This window comes from Thalassophryne amazonica, chromosome 12 (assembly GCF_902500255.1).
Source record: "Thalassophryne amazonica chromosome 12, fThaAma1.1, whole genome shotgun sequence".
In the NCBI taxonomy this organism is placed as follows: Eukaryota; Metazoa; Chordata; class Actinopteri; order Batrachoidiformes; family Batrachoididae; genus Thalassophryne; species Thalassophryne amazonica.
The window spans coordinates 7968212-7984021 of NC_047114.1; the positions used below are offsets into that span (position 1 = coordinate 7968212).

At 39.9% G+C, this 15810-nt stretch overlaps 1 protein-coding gene across 1 annotated transcript in view; it reads right to left on the reverse strand.

Moving 5' to 3' along the window:
• Positions 1-15810, reverse strand: part of vipr2 (vasoactive intestinal peptide receptor 2) — a 185131-nt gene that overhangs the window by 63245 nt on the left and 106076 nt on the right. The window contains exons 5-6 of the mRNA XM_034183771.1: positions 3008-3105; positions 841-973 (exon numbers count right to left, since the gene is read on the reverse strand). Coding sequence (XP_034039662.1) covers positions 841-973; positions 3008-3105 — 231 coding nt within the window. The remainder of the gene's footprint in view (positions 1-840; positions 974-3007; positions 3106-15810) is intronic.

Genomic DNA, 15810 nt, shown 5'->3' on the forward strand with positions numbered 1-15810 from the left:
GGAATTGGGGTTGTATGTCTCCTTTAGAATGCTGTAAATAATTAACTGTTTGCTTGAAACCTCCCCCCACCCCAAAAGAAATCATCAAATCTTCTGATGAAGCGCAGGATGCAGCACAGAATTCCTTGGCAGACAGGAAGGACTTAAGATATGTATGAACAATTTCTCTGCTGTGTCCACAGAGGTGCAGGACTTGTAGGTGAAATGAAAAATGAGTCCAAAGTGAGTAAAAATGTAACAGGAGCAAAGAAAAAAAATGTTCCAAGTTCAGGAAGTTTATCACTCAGCACCCAGTTGTCCACTTACTTTTTGGTCAATTACAAATTAGAAACAGGGAGGTGTTCTAGTGGTTAAGCGTTGGGCTTGAGAACAGAGGATCCTCAGTTCAAACCCCAGCCTGACCGAAAAATCACTAAGGGCCCTTGGGCAAGTTCCTTAATCCCCTTCTTGCTCCCAGTGTGTCATGAGCACCTTGTATGGCAGCACCCTGACATCAGTCTGTGTGTGTGTGTGTGTGTGTGTGTGTGTGTGTGTGTGTGTGTGAGAGAGAGAGAGAGAGAGAGAGAGAGAGAGAGAGAGAGAGAGAATGGGTGAATGTGAGGCATTACTGTAAAGTGCTTTGAGCGTCTGATGCTGATGGAAAAGCTCTATATAAATGCAGTCCATTTAGAAAAAAAAATCTGTAATAGCTTCAGCATTTTAGGGTCAGTTGTTATTTCCCTTGAAATTAAAGCTGACAGTCTGCACTCTAACTTTATATTCATCATTTGATTTCACTGGACGCGGATTTACGTCACGTCTGCAAATCAGTTTTTAAAATGAGAAATGCTGTGACCTCACCAGTGACGGCTGGTTGGAGCACTGCGTGTTCCGAGAGAAGAGGATGTCGTCTTTCACCAGGACGGCCACGGCTCTCAGGATGAAGGAGAAGAAGAGGTTGAGATGGATGTAGTTCCTGGTGCAGTGGAGCTTCCTGCACAGCAGACAGTAATTCACTGATTTAGTTCATATCAACATTCTCTGTGATACCTGCTGTGCCTGACTTCAGGAAAACTGGAAACATACCCGGACGCTTCATCACAACAAGTCGTTTGAACAGCAGCTTGACACGTGAGGCGCCACAGTTCGGCTCCTGGGTCCAAATTTCCTGTCTTCAACACAAATCAAAGTACCTCAGCAGAGGGCGCAATTTAACTGTTGGAGCTCAACGTTTGGTGACGGTCCACTGACTTACTATAAGACGCAGTTCAACTTTTGGCACTGGAAGTCACGCAAATTAGTAGCGCACTTCCAGACCAGTAGCGTAGCTTGGCAGAACTGATCGTTGACTCAACGTTTCAGACGTCAGGTGACGTAGCGTATATAAACTTGATGTACCTCTACGATTGCATCACTTGCTACTGGTGCGTTGTTGAGACTGGTTCTACATATTCCTTCATATTTCTTCATATTTCTATGCCCAAGGGATCCAGAGGAGGTGGAGTGTCTCGTCAAGCCTCCACTGTTGGATAGTAGAGTCCAGCAGAGGCAAATGGAGCAGTAACGGCATACTAGAAGAGGTGACGTAGCAATAGTGGAACTCAACTCTTGCCAACGTTTCAGCATAAATGTCAGAGATTTTAAGCATGTTGAAAACTTTTCCAGGACCATGACGAACATCAGTGTTGCTCACATGTCGACTAAGCTCCTGCGGAGTCTAGTGGACCTTGTCGCCGGTCATTAATCAACCTTTCACTCTCTGTCAGCCAGTCGTCAGAGTGTGAATGCACTCTGCCGTCACTTCACAGGTATAAAAGAGCAGGTGTTCTTCATGGCAAGAAAGTGAAGTGGTTAGAATTCATCAGGAATTCCACCATTTGACACAGATCAAAGCTCCCTGTCTGGTACAAGGAAGACATCTTTGCTCATTTGGCCACATTCTCTGTATGTTTATTCTCATCCTCTCCATCCCGGCGACCTTTAAAGCTAAAATGGCAGACCGTCCTTTAACCCTCAAGCAACCGAGCCACTGCAGCAACTAAAAAGACAGAGTGGTGTAATTTATGACTCAGTTATATTTTATACTTTTTTAATGGCTCTATTTGTGTTTATCACAGCTATAATGCCTCCTTTATCCATGACAGATTTTCTAAAATTTCATATATAATTATTTTAAAAAATGCATATTGTTTTAAAAAAATGCATATCTTTTTGGGGTCATAAATGAGCCCACATAACTTTCCAATATCCTAACCACACCAATGAAAACAACAACAAAACAACCCTGTCGAAGTAGACAGACAAATTCATGGACGGTATAGCATATTAATGAACAGCACATATAAATATTTAACTGGGGTCATAAATGAGTTGATGAAGATGGTCTGACTATGTTGTCACTTCAGCATGGACAAAACTAAAGTCTGGGCCACAAATTAGGTCGGAGAGCTTTGTTTAGGGAGGTACCCTTTAAACCAGAGTGAGTGGGTTGAGATGCAGAAGAACAGAGGTAACGATGGAAAGACAAGTGGGACAAAACAGCAAGTTTCTGCCTCAGATACTTAAGCGTTGCTCTTGTGTATTGATTCATCAGATGTGGCTGTAAGTTTTTTATTATTCTTGCACAAGGCAAGAACAATAAAAAATGGATCAGAATGATGAGAACCTTGCTGCACTTGGTGAAGGACAGTATCCTCCTGGTTTGTTAAAACACACAGCGGCTCTTCTGACTGAGTGTAGATTCACACTGTTGGCTTGGATGGTGTGTGCTTAAACTGAAATTAGTCCTCACAAAAGCAGGCGTAAACACATACACACACACACACACACACACACACACACACACACAGCTAGCAATTACCGATAAACCTATGAAATGCAAATATGCCTTATAGCTGATGATTATTTCATAAAAATTCAATTAAAGCCGAGCTCTTAGTATCTCTGGACTTCAGTTTACACCAGTCAAACACGGTCATTCCTGCTGACTCGACTCAACTAATGATCTTTGAAAAATATTTGGTCTCACCGGAACAGACAGAGGATGGCGCTCCCTGTGGTGAGGGCAATCAAAGACAGACTGTGACCCAACGTGTACAACGTCTGCACCGCCAGGTAGAACATTAGCTATAGAAACACAGAGAGAGAGAGAGAGAGAGAGAGAGAGACAACAAAATGGTGTTTTGGAGGTGAAATCCTGATCAAAATATCAGTAAACTACTGTTACAGTACACAACAATGTGAAACCAAACACTGGAACCTTGCAGGCTGACAGATTTTACCTCCATAAATGGCATTTAACAACACAAATAAAAAAAAAATGAACAAAAAAAAAAATTGAAAAAGAATATATTTTTAAAGCACTACCACCAAAAAGATTTTTTTTTGTAAATGGTAAAAGGTCTGCATTTATATAGCGTTTTTCCATCTGCATCAGATGCTCAAAGGGCTTGACAAATAATGTTTCACATTCACCCCAATGTAAGGCTGCTGTCATACAAGGCGCTCACTACACACCGGGAGCAACTAGGGAATTAAGGACCTTGCCCAAGGGCCCTTAGTGATTTTCCAGTCAGGCTGGGATTTGAACCGATCCTCTGGTCTCAAGCCCAACACATTAACCACTAGACCATCACCTCCCCTTTGTTATACATGGACTATCCATCCATGTTCTATACCCGCTTACTCCAATTAAGGGTCACGGGGTGGCTGGAGCCTATCCCAGCAGTCATAGGGCGTGAGGTGGGGTTACACCCTGGACAGGACACCAGTCTGTCGCAGGGACACATATAGACAGACAAACACATTCACACCCGCACGCACCCCTATGGACAATTTAAAGTTTCCAAAGGTGGGAATCGATCCCTTAAGTGAAAACAAGAGAGAAGCCAAAGGGACTTAATTACATCTGGGTCCAACTCGTGGTGGCAGCAGATCAAGCAGCTTATCCCAGACTTTCCTATCCTCAGCCAAGTCCTGTAATTCTTCCCGGGAGATCTTGAGGAAGAGTTCCCAAGCCATCTGAGAAATATAATCCCTCCAGCGGGGTCTCCTCCCAGTTGGACATACCTGGAAGACCTCCCTAGGGAGACAACCAGGAGGCATCCTGACCAGACGCCTGAACCACCTCGGCTGGCACCTTTTGATGCAAACCAGCAGCGGCTCTTCTTTTGAGTTCCTCCTGGATAGTTGAGCTTCTCACCCTGTCCAGGAATATAAGCCTGGATGCCCAACAGATGAATCTCATTTCTGCTGCTTGTATCTGTGACCTTGTCCTTTCAGTCATTACGCAAAGCTCATGACCACAGGTGAGGACAGAAGAGTAAATCGACTGGTAAACTGAGAGTCTCGTCTTCTGCTTCAGCTCCTTTACCACAATGGTCTGGTATGGTGTCTGGAAAGTATCAGACGCAGCCCCAATCCATCTATTGATCTCCCACTCCAACTTACCTCCACTTGAGAACAAGACACTGAGATATTTAAACTCCTTCACTTGGGGCAGTAACTCTTCCCTGACCCAGAGGGGACAATCCACAGTTTTCTGACAGAGGACCATGGTCTCATATTAGGAGGTGCTGATCTTCATCCTAGTTACTTCACATTTGGCCTCAAACCTGCTCAGTGCACATCACTGACTGACGGAAGCAACAGAACCACATCATAGACAAAAAGCAAAGATTCTTCCTGTCCTCGAAGTTCATTAGCGGGATTTGAAGGCACAGTCAAGGACCGCAGGGTGTTTAATCAATGTAAAAATCAATGTAAAACGTAAATTTTTACATGACTCCAGGGCATTCTGTGCACAAAATGACTTCAAAATCCATCCACTACTCTTCAGATATATTGTACACAGATAAATGGACAGACTGAGCTGATGGCAGGTTGCACGTCCGCCTCTGCGCTGGTTGGCGACGGTAACAATCCAATAATGCAGCAGCGAGTGCAGTGAGTTCAGAAGAAATCATTGCAGCCAGTTCCACAACCCGTTATCCACTGCAGCCAGGAGAAAGCTGGCATGTGCGTCTGTTTGATCCTCACTGAAACAGCAGCACAAATGGAAAATGAAATTCCAACTCCTTTGATTTCAGATTAATTCATTCTCCTTGCAATTTAGCGCTTTGCAAAAAAAAAAAAACTGTTTGAGAGTTCACCTTCTTGCTTGAATTGAAACAGCTCAAGTTCATTTCCATTTTGAGTGAATTTTATGACTGAATGCTTTCTCAAAGCCATTCAAGTGTGTAATAATAATAATAAGACGAAACAGCGTGTCGTCTGTGGGGATCCATGGGCTCTAGATTGGGTAGTGTTTATAAAATAGGTAGCTGACATTTTCAAGGGTGGTAATAAGTTATGTTATGTTTCTATTATGAGTTGGAATGACGTGTGAGTCCAGAATGTTTTTAGAACCTTACACTTTAGACTTTAAAGCACCTTTCACTCCGGCGCAAACCATCAGACCACAAAGTTCAGTGTGTGCTCCGAAAAAAAAAGGAAAATATTGCCACTTAAACTCACATACTTAATTGTTTGACCAATTGAGAGAGAGAGAGAGAGAGAGAGAAAGAGAGAGAGAGAGAGAGCGCTGTCTTTTTCCAGACCTACTGTTTGTGTTCTCTGGATTTTGAAAGACATCCATTTTATCAACTGAAAGAATGTAAACATGTTTTCTGATGTGCACTTTAATGGATGGATCCCTGCAGGCTCATGCACACACGCTGCTGGATGTGTGGATCACAGACTCGCGCACGTTGGATCACACGTGCTGCGGGCGCCATGGATCAAACCTGTTCACACGCAAATCTGAATCCTTTTCACACTTGATGCTCAAAGTCTCGCTTCTGTTAACTGCTGTAGATTTAACATCTCGTTATAATCCTTCAGACAAGCTGTGCTCTGATGTGGTGCTCTGACGCAGCCACTCTGTTCACTTCTTCTTCACTCCACTTGAGCTGCACGTAGTGTTGGAGAGCACATCGCGCCACGTTGCACGACATTTATGCGTGAAAGATTTTTTGAACGTTACAAAATTCTCTTTGTGCAATTGCACGCGCCATCGCCCCTCTGGCGTTCAGTCTACACCCATTAAAGACGAGTTTACTCTCTTGCACAACACAGGTCATGCAAGTGCGTGCATCAAAGTCGTACAAGTGTCAGTGCACCTTTACAAACGGGCTTCTGTTTCTAGCACGCCCCCGGAGCCACTGACTCAGTTTCTACAGTGTACAGCTGTGTAGATCTGCATGCAGTAGCTCAGTGTAGCGCAGACTGTTTCTATAATAAAATACCAGATTTATAGCATAGCCTACTAACTATAATTTAATTTTACTACTAGTCTACATACTAAATTACCTATACTACAATCTTCTCCTGTATTAATATTTAGATTTTAATACCTACTCCTGTATATTATATAGTACCATATTTATTGTATATGTTTATTACCATTATTACCCTTAATATTTAAATATAAGTTATATATATTATGTCTTATCTTTCTTATGTCTTATTATTTATTATTATATATACCTTTTTTCTTGAGCCACATGTGTGGGTAGGGAGAGTTCCCATGGGATAAAAAAGCTTTTCAACCTACCATCCCTGGTTCTCAAGACCAGACACCTAAGTGGCTCTACTCTACTTTTTTCTACTCTTCTATTTTACTTTTCTTTTTTACATATTTAAATATACCTTAGTATACTAGCATAGTTCCACCTTAGAATTGGAATATTATATATAAGATATACCTTACTGAATTTTCATGCAGAAGCACAGACTTGCTTAAAACGGCATGCTTTAATCATCCAGTGCTCTGTGCAGAAAAAAATTAATGATGTTTAATTTCTTCCGCTTACTGCTGCGTTGGGGAGCAAAAACTTGGCACTGAGTGGCGTAGAGCTGCATAACTCAACGTAGTAGCCCCTTTCACACCGGCGCTACGTTTGCGCCGGTGTGAAAGGGGCTTTAGACCTCAACAGTTTTTAGAAAAAGAACTCAATATTTCTTGTTAATTACATTTAATTGTTTTTAAATCATTTTTTTATTTTACACCAGGTTAGGCCCACTGAGTTGAGATCTCAATATACATCGATACAAAGGAGACCTGGACAATTATAAAGTTTCCAATTCACCTAACCTGCATGTCTTTGGATGTTAACTTACTTGTGCTGTCTTAATGTATTTATAAATTGTTTAGGTTCTTGTTATCATATACACACTATTGTTATGATGATGATCATTATTATTATCAGTATTATTAGTATTAGATTTTGCCATTTGATTTTTAAATGGACCACAATGGAAATAAGTGCTTTCACTTTCTTGTGTCATCTATGTATTTTTAACGTATTATTATAATAACAATTATAATATGTATTAACATTGAACTTACCTAATAAAAGCATGCACGGTAAAGATGATTTACCGCCCCCTGCTGGAATGGCGTGTGAGTCCAGAACGTAGTGAGCAATGTTAGCTGATAGCCATAGCTTCTCTAGAAATATTAGTGCTATCAGCTTTCTGTTTTGGCAGCATTAATCCTCGACCCAAAATACATAAGCATACCAAACGGAAAATGTCAGATGTCCTCAGTTTCTCCGTGATCAAAGTTACACACACGCACAGAGAGTTTTTTGTTTTTGCCATTTTTTGCTGCAAGCAGGTGCTTCTAATTTTAGACACAAACAAAGATGTGGTGGAAGACATCACTTCTCGATAATGGTACCAGCAACAAAATTAAACTAGCTAATCAACTAAACACACTAAACCAACTGAACTACAAAAACACAATAAATCAATAACACTAACATCACTCTTAAACTAACATGAACCACAATAACAACATTTAAAACCCCCAAACCCTGGACTCCCATAGTGCATTGCAGCACAATGTCATTGTTTACTGGTTAGTTAAAATGGCTAATTTCTGCAAAAATATTTGTCGCATCAGCTTTTTTTTGCAGCATTCATCCTTGACCCAAAATATATAAACATACCAAAAGGCAAATGTCAGCTCTGCCTGGTTTCTGCGTGATCACAGCCATACACAAGCACCCACACACACACACACACACACACACACACACACACACACACGCCACTTGGCTATTACTATATAGATAATAATATAAAGAAATTTATTTACAACCCCAATTCCAGTGAAGTTGGGACGTTGTGTAAAATGTAAATAAAAACAGAATACAATGATTTGCAAATCCTCTTCAACCTATATTCAATTGAATACACCACAAAGACAAGATATTTAATGTTCAAACTGATAAACTTTGTTTTTGTGCAAATATTTGCTCATTTTGAAATGGATGCCTGCAGCACGTTTCAAAAAAGCTGGGACAGTGGTATGTTTACCACTGTGTTGCATCACCTTTCCTTCTAACAACACTCAATAAGGATTTGGGAACTGAGGACACTAACTGTTGAAGCTTTGTAGGTGGAATTCTTTCCCATTCTTGCTTGATGTACGAGTTCAATTGTTCAACAGTCCAGGGACTTTGTTGTCGTATTTTGTGCTTTATAATGCGCCACTCATTTTCAATGGGTGACAGGTCTGGACTGCAGGCAGACCAGTCTAGTACCAGCACTCTTTTACTACAAAGCCACACTGTTGCAGGCATCCATTTCAAAATGAGCAAATATTTGCACAAAAACAATAAAGTTTATCAGTTTGAACATTAAATATCTTGTCTTTGTGGTGTATTCAATTGAATATAGGTTGAAGTGGATTTGCAAATCATTGTATTCTGTTTTTATTTACATTTTACACAACGTCCCAACTTCAATGGAATTGGGGTTGTATAAAGCATGTTAAATGAAGGAGAAAAAAAAATCAATGAAGTGCTCTGGGCCCCTCCCCAATCGGACCGGGAGTGACATGTTTAGCCGCATGTTCTCCTTGAATTGCTGGCTCTCTGAGTGGTGTCCAAAAAATGAGGTGGGCTTCATAGATAATTGGCAAAGCTTCTGGGGAAAACCTGGTCTTGTTAGGAGAGACGGCATCCATCCCACTTTGGATGGAGCAGCTCTCATTTCTAGAAATCTGGCTAATTTTCTTAAATCCTCCAAACCGTGACTATCCAGGGTTGGGACCAGGAAGCAGAGTTGTAGTCTTACACACCTCTCTGCAGCTTCTCTCCCCCTGCCATCCCCTCATTACCCCATCCCCGTAGAGATGGTGCCTGCTCCCAGACCACCAATAACCAGCAAAAATCTATTTAAGCATAAAAATTCAAAAAGAAAAAATAATATAGCACCTTCAACTGCACCACAGACTAAAACAGTTAAATGTGGTCTATTAAACATTAGGTCTCTCTCTTCTAAGTCCCTGTTGGTAAATGATATAATAATTGATCAACATATTGATTTATTCTGCCTAACAGAAACCTGGTTACAGCAGGATGAATATGTTAGTTTAAATGAGTCAACACCCCCGAGTCACACTAACTGTCAGAACGTTCGTAGCACGGGCCGAGGCGGAGGATTAGCAGCAATCTTCCATTCCAGCTTATTAATTAATCAAAAACCCAGACAGAGCTTTAATTCATTTGAAAGCTTGTCTCTTAGTCTTGTCCATCCAAATTGGAAGTCCCAAAAACCAGTTTTATTTGTTATTATCTATCGTCCACCTGGTCGTTACTGTGAGTTTCTCTGTGAATTTTCAGACCTTTTGTCTGACTTAGTGCTTAGCTCAGATAAGATAATTATAGTGGGCGATTTTAACATCCACACAGATGCTGAGAATGACAGCCTCAACACTGCATTTAATCTATTATTAGACTCTATTGGCTTTGCTCAAAAAGTAAATGAGTCCACCCACCACTTTAATCATATCTTAGATCTTGTTCTGACTTATGGTATGGAAATAGAAGACTTAACAGTATTCCCTGAAAACTCCCTTCTGTCTGATCATTTTTTAATAACATTTACATTTACTCTGATGGACTACCCAGCAGTAGGGAATAAGTTTCATTACACTAGAAGTCTTTCAGAAAGCGCTGTAACTAGGTTTAAGGATATGATTCCTTCTTTATGTTCTCTAATGCCATATAACAACACAGTGCAGAGTAGCTACCTAAACTCTGTAAGGGAGATAGAGTATCTCGTCAATAGTTTTACATCCTCATTGAAGACAACTTTGGATGCTGTAGCTCCTCTGAAAAAGAGAGCTTTAAATCAGAAGTGTCTGACTCCATGGTATAACTCTCAAACTCGTAGCTTAAAGCAGATAACCCGTAAGTTGGAGAGGAAATGGCGTCTCACTAATTTAGAAGATCTTCACTTAGCCTGGAAAAAGAGTCTGTTGCTCTATAAAAAAGCCCTCCGTAAAGCTAGGACATCTTTCTACTCATCACTAATTGAAGAAAATAAGAACAACCCCAGGTTTCTTTTCAGCACTGTAGCCAGGCTGACAAAGAGTCAGAGCTCTATTGAGCTGAGTATTCCATTAACTTTAACTAGTAATGACTTCATGACTTTCTTTGCTAACAAAATTTTAACTATTAGAGAAAAAATTACTCATAACCATCCCAAAGACGTATCGTTATCTTTGGCTGCTTTCAGTGATGCCGGTATTTGGTTAGACTCTTTCTCTCCGATTGTTCTGTCTGAGTTATTTTCATTAGTTACTTCATCCAAACCATCAACATGTTTATTAGACCCCATTCCTACCAGGCTGCTCAAGGAAGCCCTACCATTATTTAATGCTTCGATCTTAAATATGATCAATCTATCTTTGTTAGTTGGCTATGTACCACAGGCTTTTAAGGTGGCAGTAATTAAACCATTACTTAAAAAGCCATCACTTGACCCAGCTATCTTAGCTAATTATAGGCCAATCTCCAACCTTCCTTTTCTCTCAAAAATTCTTGAAAGGGTAGTTGTAAAACAGCTAACTGATCATCTGCAGAGGAATGGTCTATTTGAAGAGTTTCAGTCAGGTTTTAGAATTCATCATAGTACAGAAACAGCATTAGTGAAGGTTACAAATTATCTTCTTATGGCCTCGGACAGTGGACTCATCTCTGTGCTTGTTCTGTTAGACCTCAGTGCTGCTTTTGATACTGTTGACCATAAAATTTTATTACAGAGATTAGAGCATGCCATAGGTATTAAAGGCACTGCGCTGCGGTGGTTTGAATCATATTTGTCTAATAGATTACAATTTGTTCATGTAAATGGGGAATCTTCTTCACAGACTAAAGTTAATTATGGAGTTCCACAAGGTTCTGTGCTAGGACCAATTTTATTCACTTTATATATGCTTCCCTTAGGCAGTATTATTAGACGGTATTGCTTAAATTTTCATTGTTACGCAGATGATACCCAGCTTTATCTATCCATGAAGCCAGAGGACACACACCAATTAGCTAAACTGCAGGATTGTCTTACAGACATAAAGACATGGATGACCTCTAATTTCCTGCTTTTAAACTCAGATAAAACTGAAGTTATTGTACTTGGCCCCACAAATCTTAGAAACATGGTGTCTAACCAGATCCTTACTCTGGATGGCATTACCCTGACCTCTAGTAATACTGTGAGAAATCTTGGAGTCATTTTTGATCAGGATATGTCATTCAAAGCGCATATTAAACAAATATGTAGGACTGCTTTTTTGCATTTACGCAATATCTCTAAAATCAGAAAGGTCTTGTCTCAGAGTGATGCTGAAAAACTAATTCATGCATTTATTTCCTCTAGGCTGGACTATTGTAATTCATTATTATCAGGTTGTCCTAAAAGTTCCCTAAAAAGCCTTCAGTTAATTCAAAATGCTGCAGCTAGAGTGCTGACGGGGACTAGAAGGAGAGAGCATATCTCACCCATATTGGCCTCTCTTCATTGGCTTCCTGTTAATTCTAGAATAGAATTTAAAATTCTTCTTCTTACTTATAAGGTTTTGAATAATCAGGTCCCATCTTATCTTAGGGACCTCGTAGTACCATATCACCCCAATAGAGCGCTTCGCTCTCAGACTGCAGGCTTACTTGTAGTTCCTAGGGTTTGTAAGAGTAGAATGGGAGGCAGAGCCTTCAGCTTTCAGGCTCCTCTCCTGTGGAACCAGCTCCCAATTCAGATCAGGGAGACAGACACCCTCTCTACTTTTAAGATTAGGCTTAAAACTTTCCTTTTCGCTAAAGCTTATAGTTAGGGCTGGATCAGGTGACCCTGAACCATCCCTTAGTTATGCTGCTATAGACGTAGACTGCTGGGGGGTTCCCATGATGCACTGTTTCTTTCTCTTTTTGCTCTGTATGCACCACTCTGCATTTAATCATTAGTGATCGATCTCTGCTCCCCTCCACAGCATGTCTTTTTCCTGGTTCTCTCCCTCAGCCCCAACCAGTCCCAGCAGAAGACTGCCCCTCCCTGAGCCTGGTTCTGCTGGAGGTTTCTTCCTGTTAAAAGGGAGTTTTTCCTTCCCACTGTAGCCAAGTGCTTGCTCACAGGGGGTCGTTTTGACCGTTGGGGTTTTACATCATTATTGTATGGCCTTGCCTTACAATATAAAGCGCCTTGGGGCAACTGTTTGTTGTGATTTGGCGCTATATAAAAAAAAAATTGATTGATTGATTGATTGAACATTACTCCAGAACATTAAATTGAGATCCTCATATCACAGAGTAAAAACAATTAAAACCACACAACAATAACGTATAAGCAAAATAAAAAAGAGGGATTAAAAACCATTAAACTAATGACAAATAGGTTTTATGACTAATCTTAACAGTCAACGAAAGTTGCCTTTCAAATCCCAATGGGCAGGATATTCCACAATGTAGGAGCACAGAAGGAAAAGGCACTAATGCCTGCTGACTTCCTTTTAACCACTGGCACACAGAGCAAGTCGGCACCCAGCAACCACAGGGTACAAAGAGGATAGTTGGATGTGCGTCCATTTAGAGCCTCATATGTCAGCAACAAAATCTTAAAATCTGCTCAGTGAGTTCCATTTGTTCCATTTCCAGTTTCATTTGTAGTTTTAAAAAACTGCATAAAAAGATTTTTCTTCATGCATTCATCTTCACTTTTAACTCCTATAAATTTTTATTTATATGTTTTAAGAATTGTGCTGGTCTGGTATTGCAAATTGCCAAATTCTTCAGCACATTTTGAGTGACACGTAATAAAACTGAGACCTGTTCCAGAGAAAAACAGGATGAAATGAATGAGCGTAATGAGCAAGTCTGTTTAACAAGCACAATGGGCAATTCACAGTCAGACCAACCGTTACCCAAAATGAACCACCACAGTGAAAACAAGAGGGGATATGTAATTACCACAATCGGGCCAAACGAGGACAAACGGGTCCACCAAAACCTTTGTCTTCTGCTGTTCAGCACAGTTCATGTTTAGAAGGAATTTCAGAACAAAAACAAGAAGGAAACTCATTGTTAATGGCCGAAGAAATTTCACAGGTCATGCCCACAATTTACAAAGACACTCCAAAATAATCAAATCAAATCAAAATAACTTTATTTATCCATTAGGAACTTCATTTGCAGACAAAGCGCCAGCACGAGCATAAACACACATTTCATACATGATAAAATTCCATAAAAATCAACACTTCATCAACACTTAATAAATATAATTACAAAAGCCAGTAAAAGCCAAGCACAGCCTGCTTAAAGAACTAGTCACATTAGCTGCTGTTCAGCAGGCGGATTGAGGTGGGCAGGAAACTGGAGGTGGCCCTCTTAGTCCTAAGAGGCAGGGACCTGAACCTGCGACCTGATGGTAAGAAGGTGTAGTGCTGGTGCAGAGTGTGAGTGAGGTCTGTGGAGATCTGTGTGGCTTTCCTGACAACTCTGTGGTTATAGATGGAGGTGAGTGAGTCCTGCTGCTGTCCAATGATTTTGCTGCTGATATTGATGACTTTGAGAGTGTTACGATGGGTGAGACTAAGTGAACCAAACCAGGCTGTGATATTGAACGTGAGGATGGATTCTATAAAGCATTTATAAAAACTGCAAGGATTGAGTGGTGAACCTGTAATTTGCGAAGTTTACAGAGAAAAAAAAGGCGCTGTTGACATTTCGAGAAAATTTGTTCTGTGTTGAGTTGAAATGTGAGTTTGTTATCAATTATTGTACCTAAGTATTTGTATGAGTGGACCTTTTATATTGCTTCATTAACTGTAATGGCCCTTTCACACTGAATACGTCAGGCAGGGATCCAACGGATCCAACGCATGACGTTGGACGCGTCGCTTTGGAAGCGGCAAAAAAAAAAAAAGGTGGGGGGCGGAGATTGCCACGTCACACTCTGGCTATTTCCACAAATGAAAAAAGTTCAGCGATCGCCATCTTGAATTTGGGCCGCCTGAACCACAAAAAAGCTTTAAAAAAACAGCAGTAGAACGATTCTCCCATCACCCTGCTGGGAGAAGCTTTTTTTTCACTCCCTCGGAGGGAGGACCGACGACTTGGTGGGATATCGATCGAACCGCGACAGCGGGCCGACCCGCACGGAGAAGCCGGCCTTCAGGCATCATCACTGGGCAGACCGAGGCAGGCAGCCGGGGTGATGGAGCAAACCCACTCAGTCCGAAATCTCCCACTTTTTGGATATATGCGAAGTCCCAGTTTGCCCAACAGAGTTTAGTTCTGCAGTTTTATCGAGGTGAGAATAATGTAAAAATAAAACGTGACATTTACTGAACTGCTTTGAAGGTTTAATGATCGGCTAACGTTAGCGTAGCCTTTTAGCACAGCTGATCTGAGTGAACACTTTAATTTCTAAATGGTTCAGTCTTTTTATTTTTACCAAATAAAGCTACAGCTTTTTTCAGACACCACAAAAGCTCAACTTTAAATAACTTATTTTTTCGGGTGTTTTTTCCATCGTTTTTTTCACATTTTTCCCGCTTTATATATATATATATATATATATATATATATATATATATATATATATATATATATATATATATATATATATATATATATATATATATATATATATATATATATTGTTTAGTGTTTCTTTATATTTAAAGAAATATTTTTATTTGTCCCAATCAGGAACATTTGCTGTGTAGACAACCAAACATTGATGAGCTGAACACCGCAAAGTCCAGGCGAAAGAAAACATCTCTGCTTTTCAGCAACACCACCAGAGTTTAAAGCTGCAGAAGAGACCTTCATCTGGTCCCGAGAATCCAGCAGAACATCACCTGCTTCTAAATAAAAGGCTCTTTGAACAGCAACTATTTTATTATTTTTTAAAAAGCTGTTTCATTTGATATTTTAACAATAAATGAACGGATCATTAAAAATGTCCACGAAATCAAAGTCAAATACATTTGCACAGGTAGACGCTCTCCACTTATTGTGCTCAAATTCATATTTTAGAAATGACTCTGTCCTGATAGCAACATTAAAAGCAATTACATATTTTGGCGAAATTACAAGTTGAAATGACTATATATATATAAAAAAAATCATCATGAGTTTTATGTCACAGAAATCCTACTTTACAATCATACTGCAGTCATTGTAAAATTATTTCCTGTTGCATTTATAATAAACATTAGTATTTATTTACAGTGTCTGTTTTTCTGGTTAAAATGAGATATAAATAATCTACCAGACTTAAAAAAAAATGTACAAATTTCCATGTTATTTTGTCTAAAAATAAATGTCCGAGGTTCCTTATGTTAAACAAGAAATGAAATAATCTGAAATAACAGGTGGTTTTAATTTACAGACAAAAGGTTTCTAAAGAACAATTTATTGATTTATTTAGTTATTTTAATTACAAGTGTTCCAAACTTTTTTTAAACAGTAATCAGAAATAATGAGGTAACAACAACAAAAA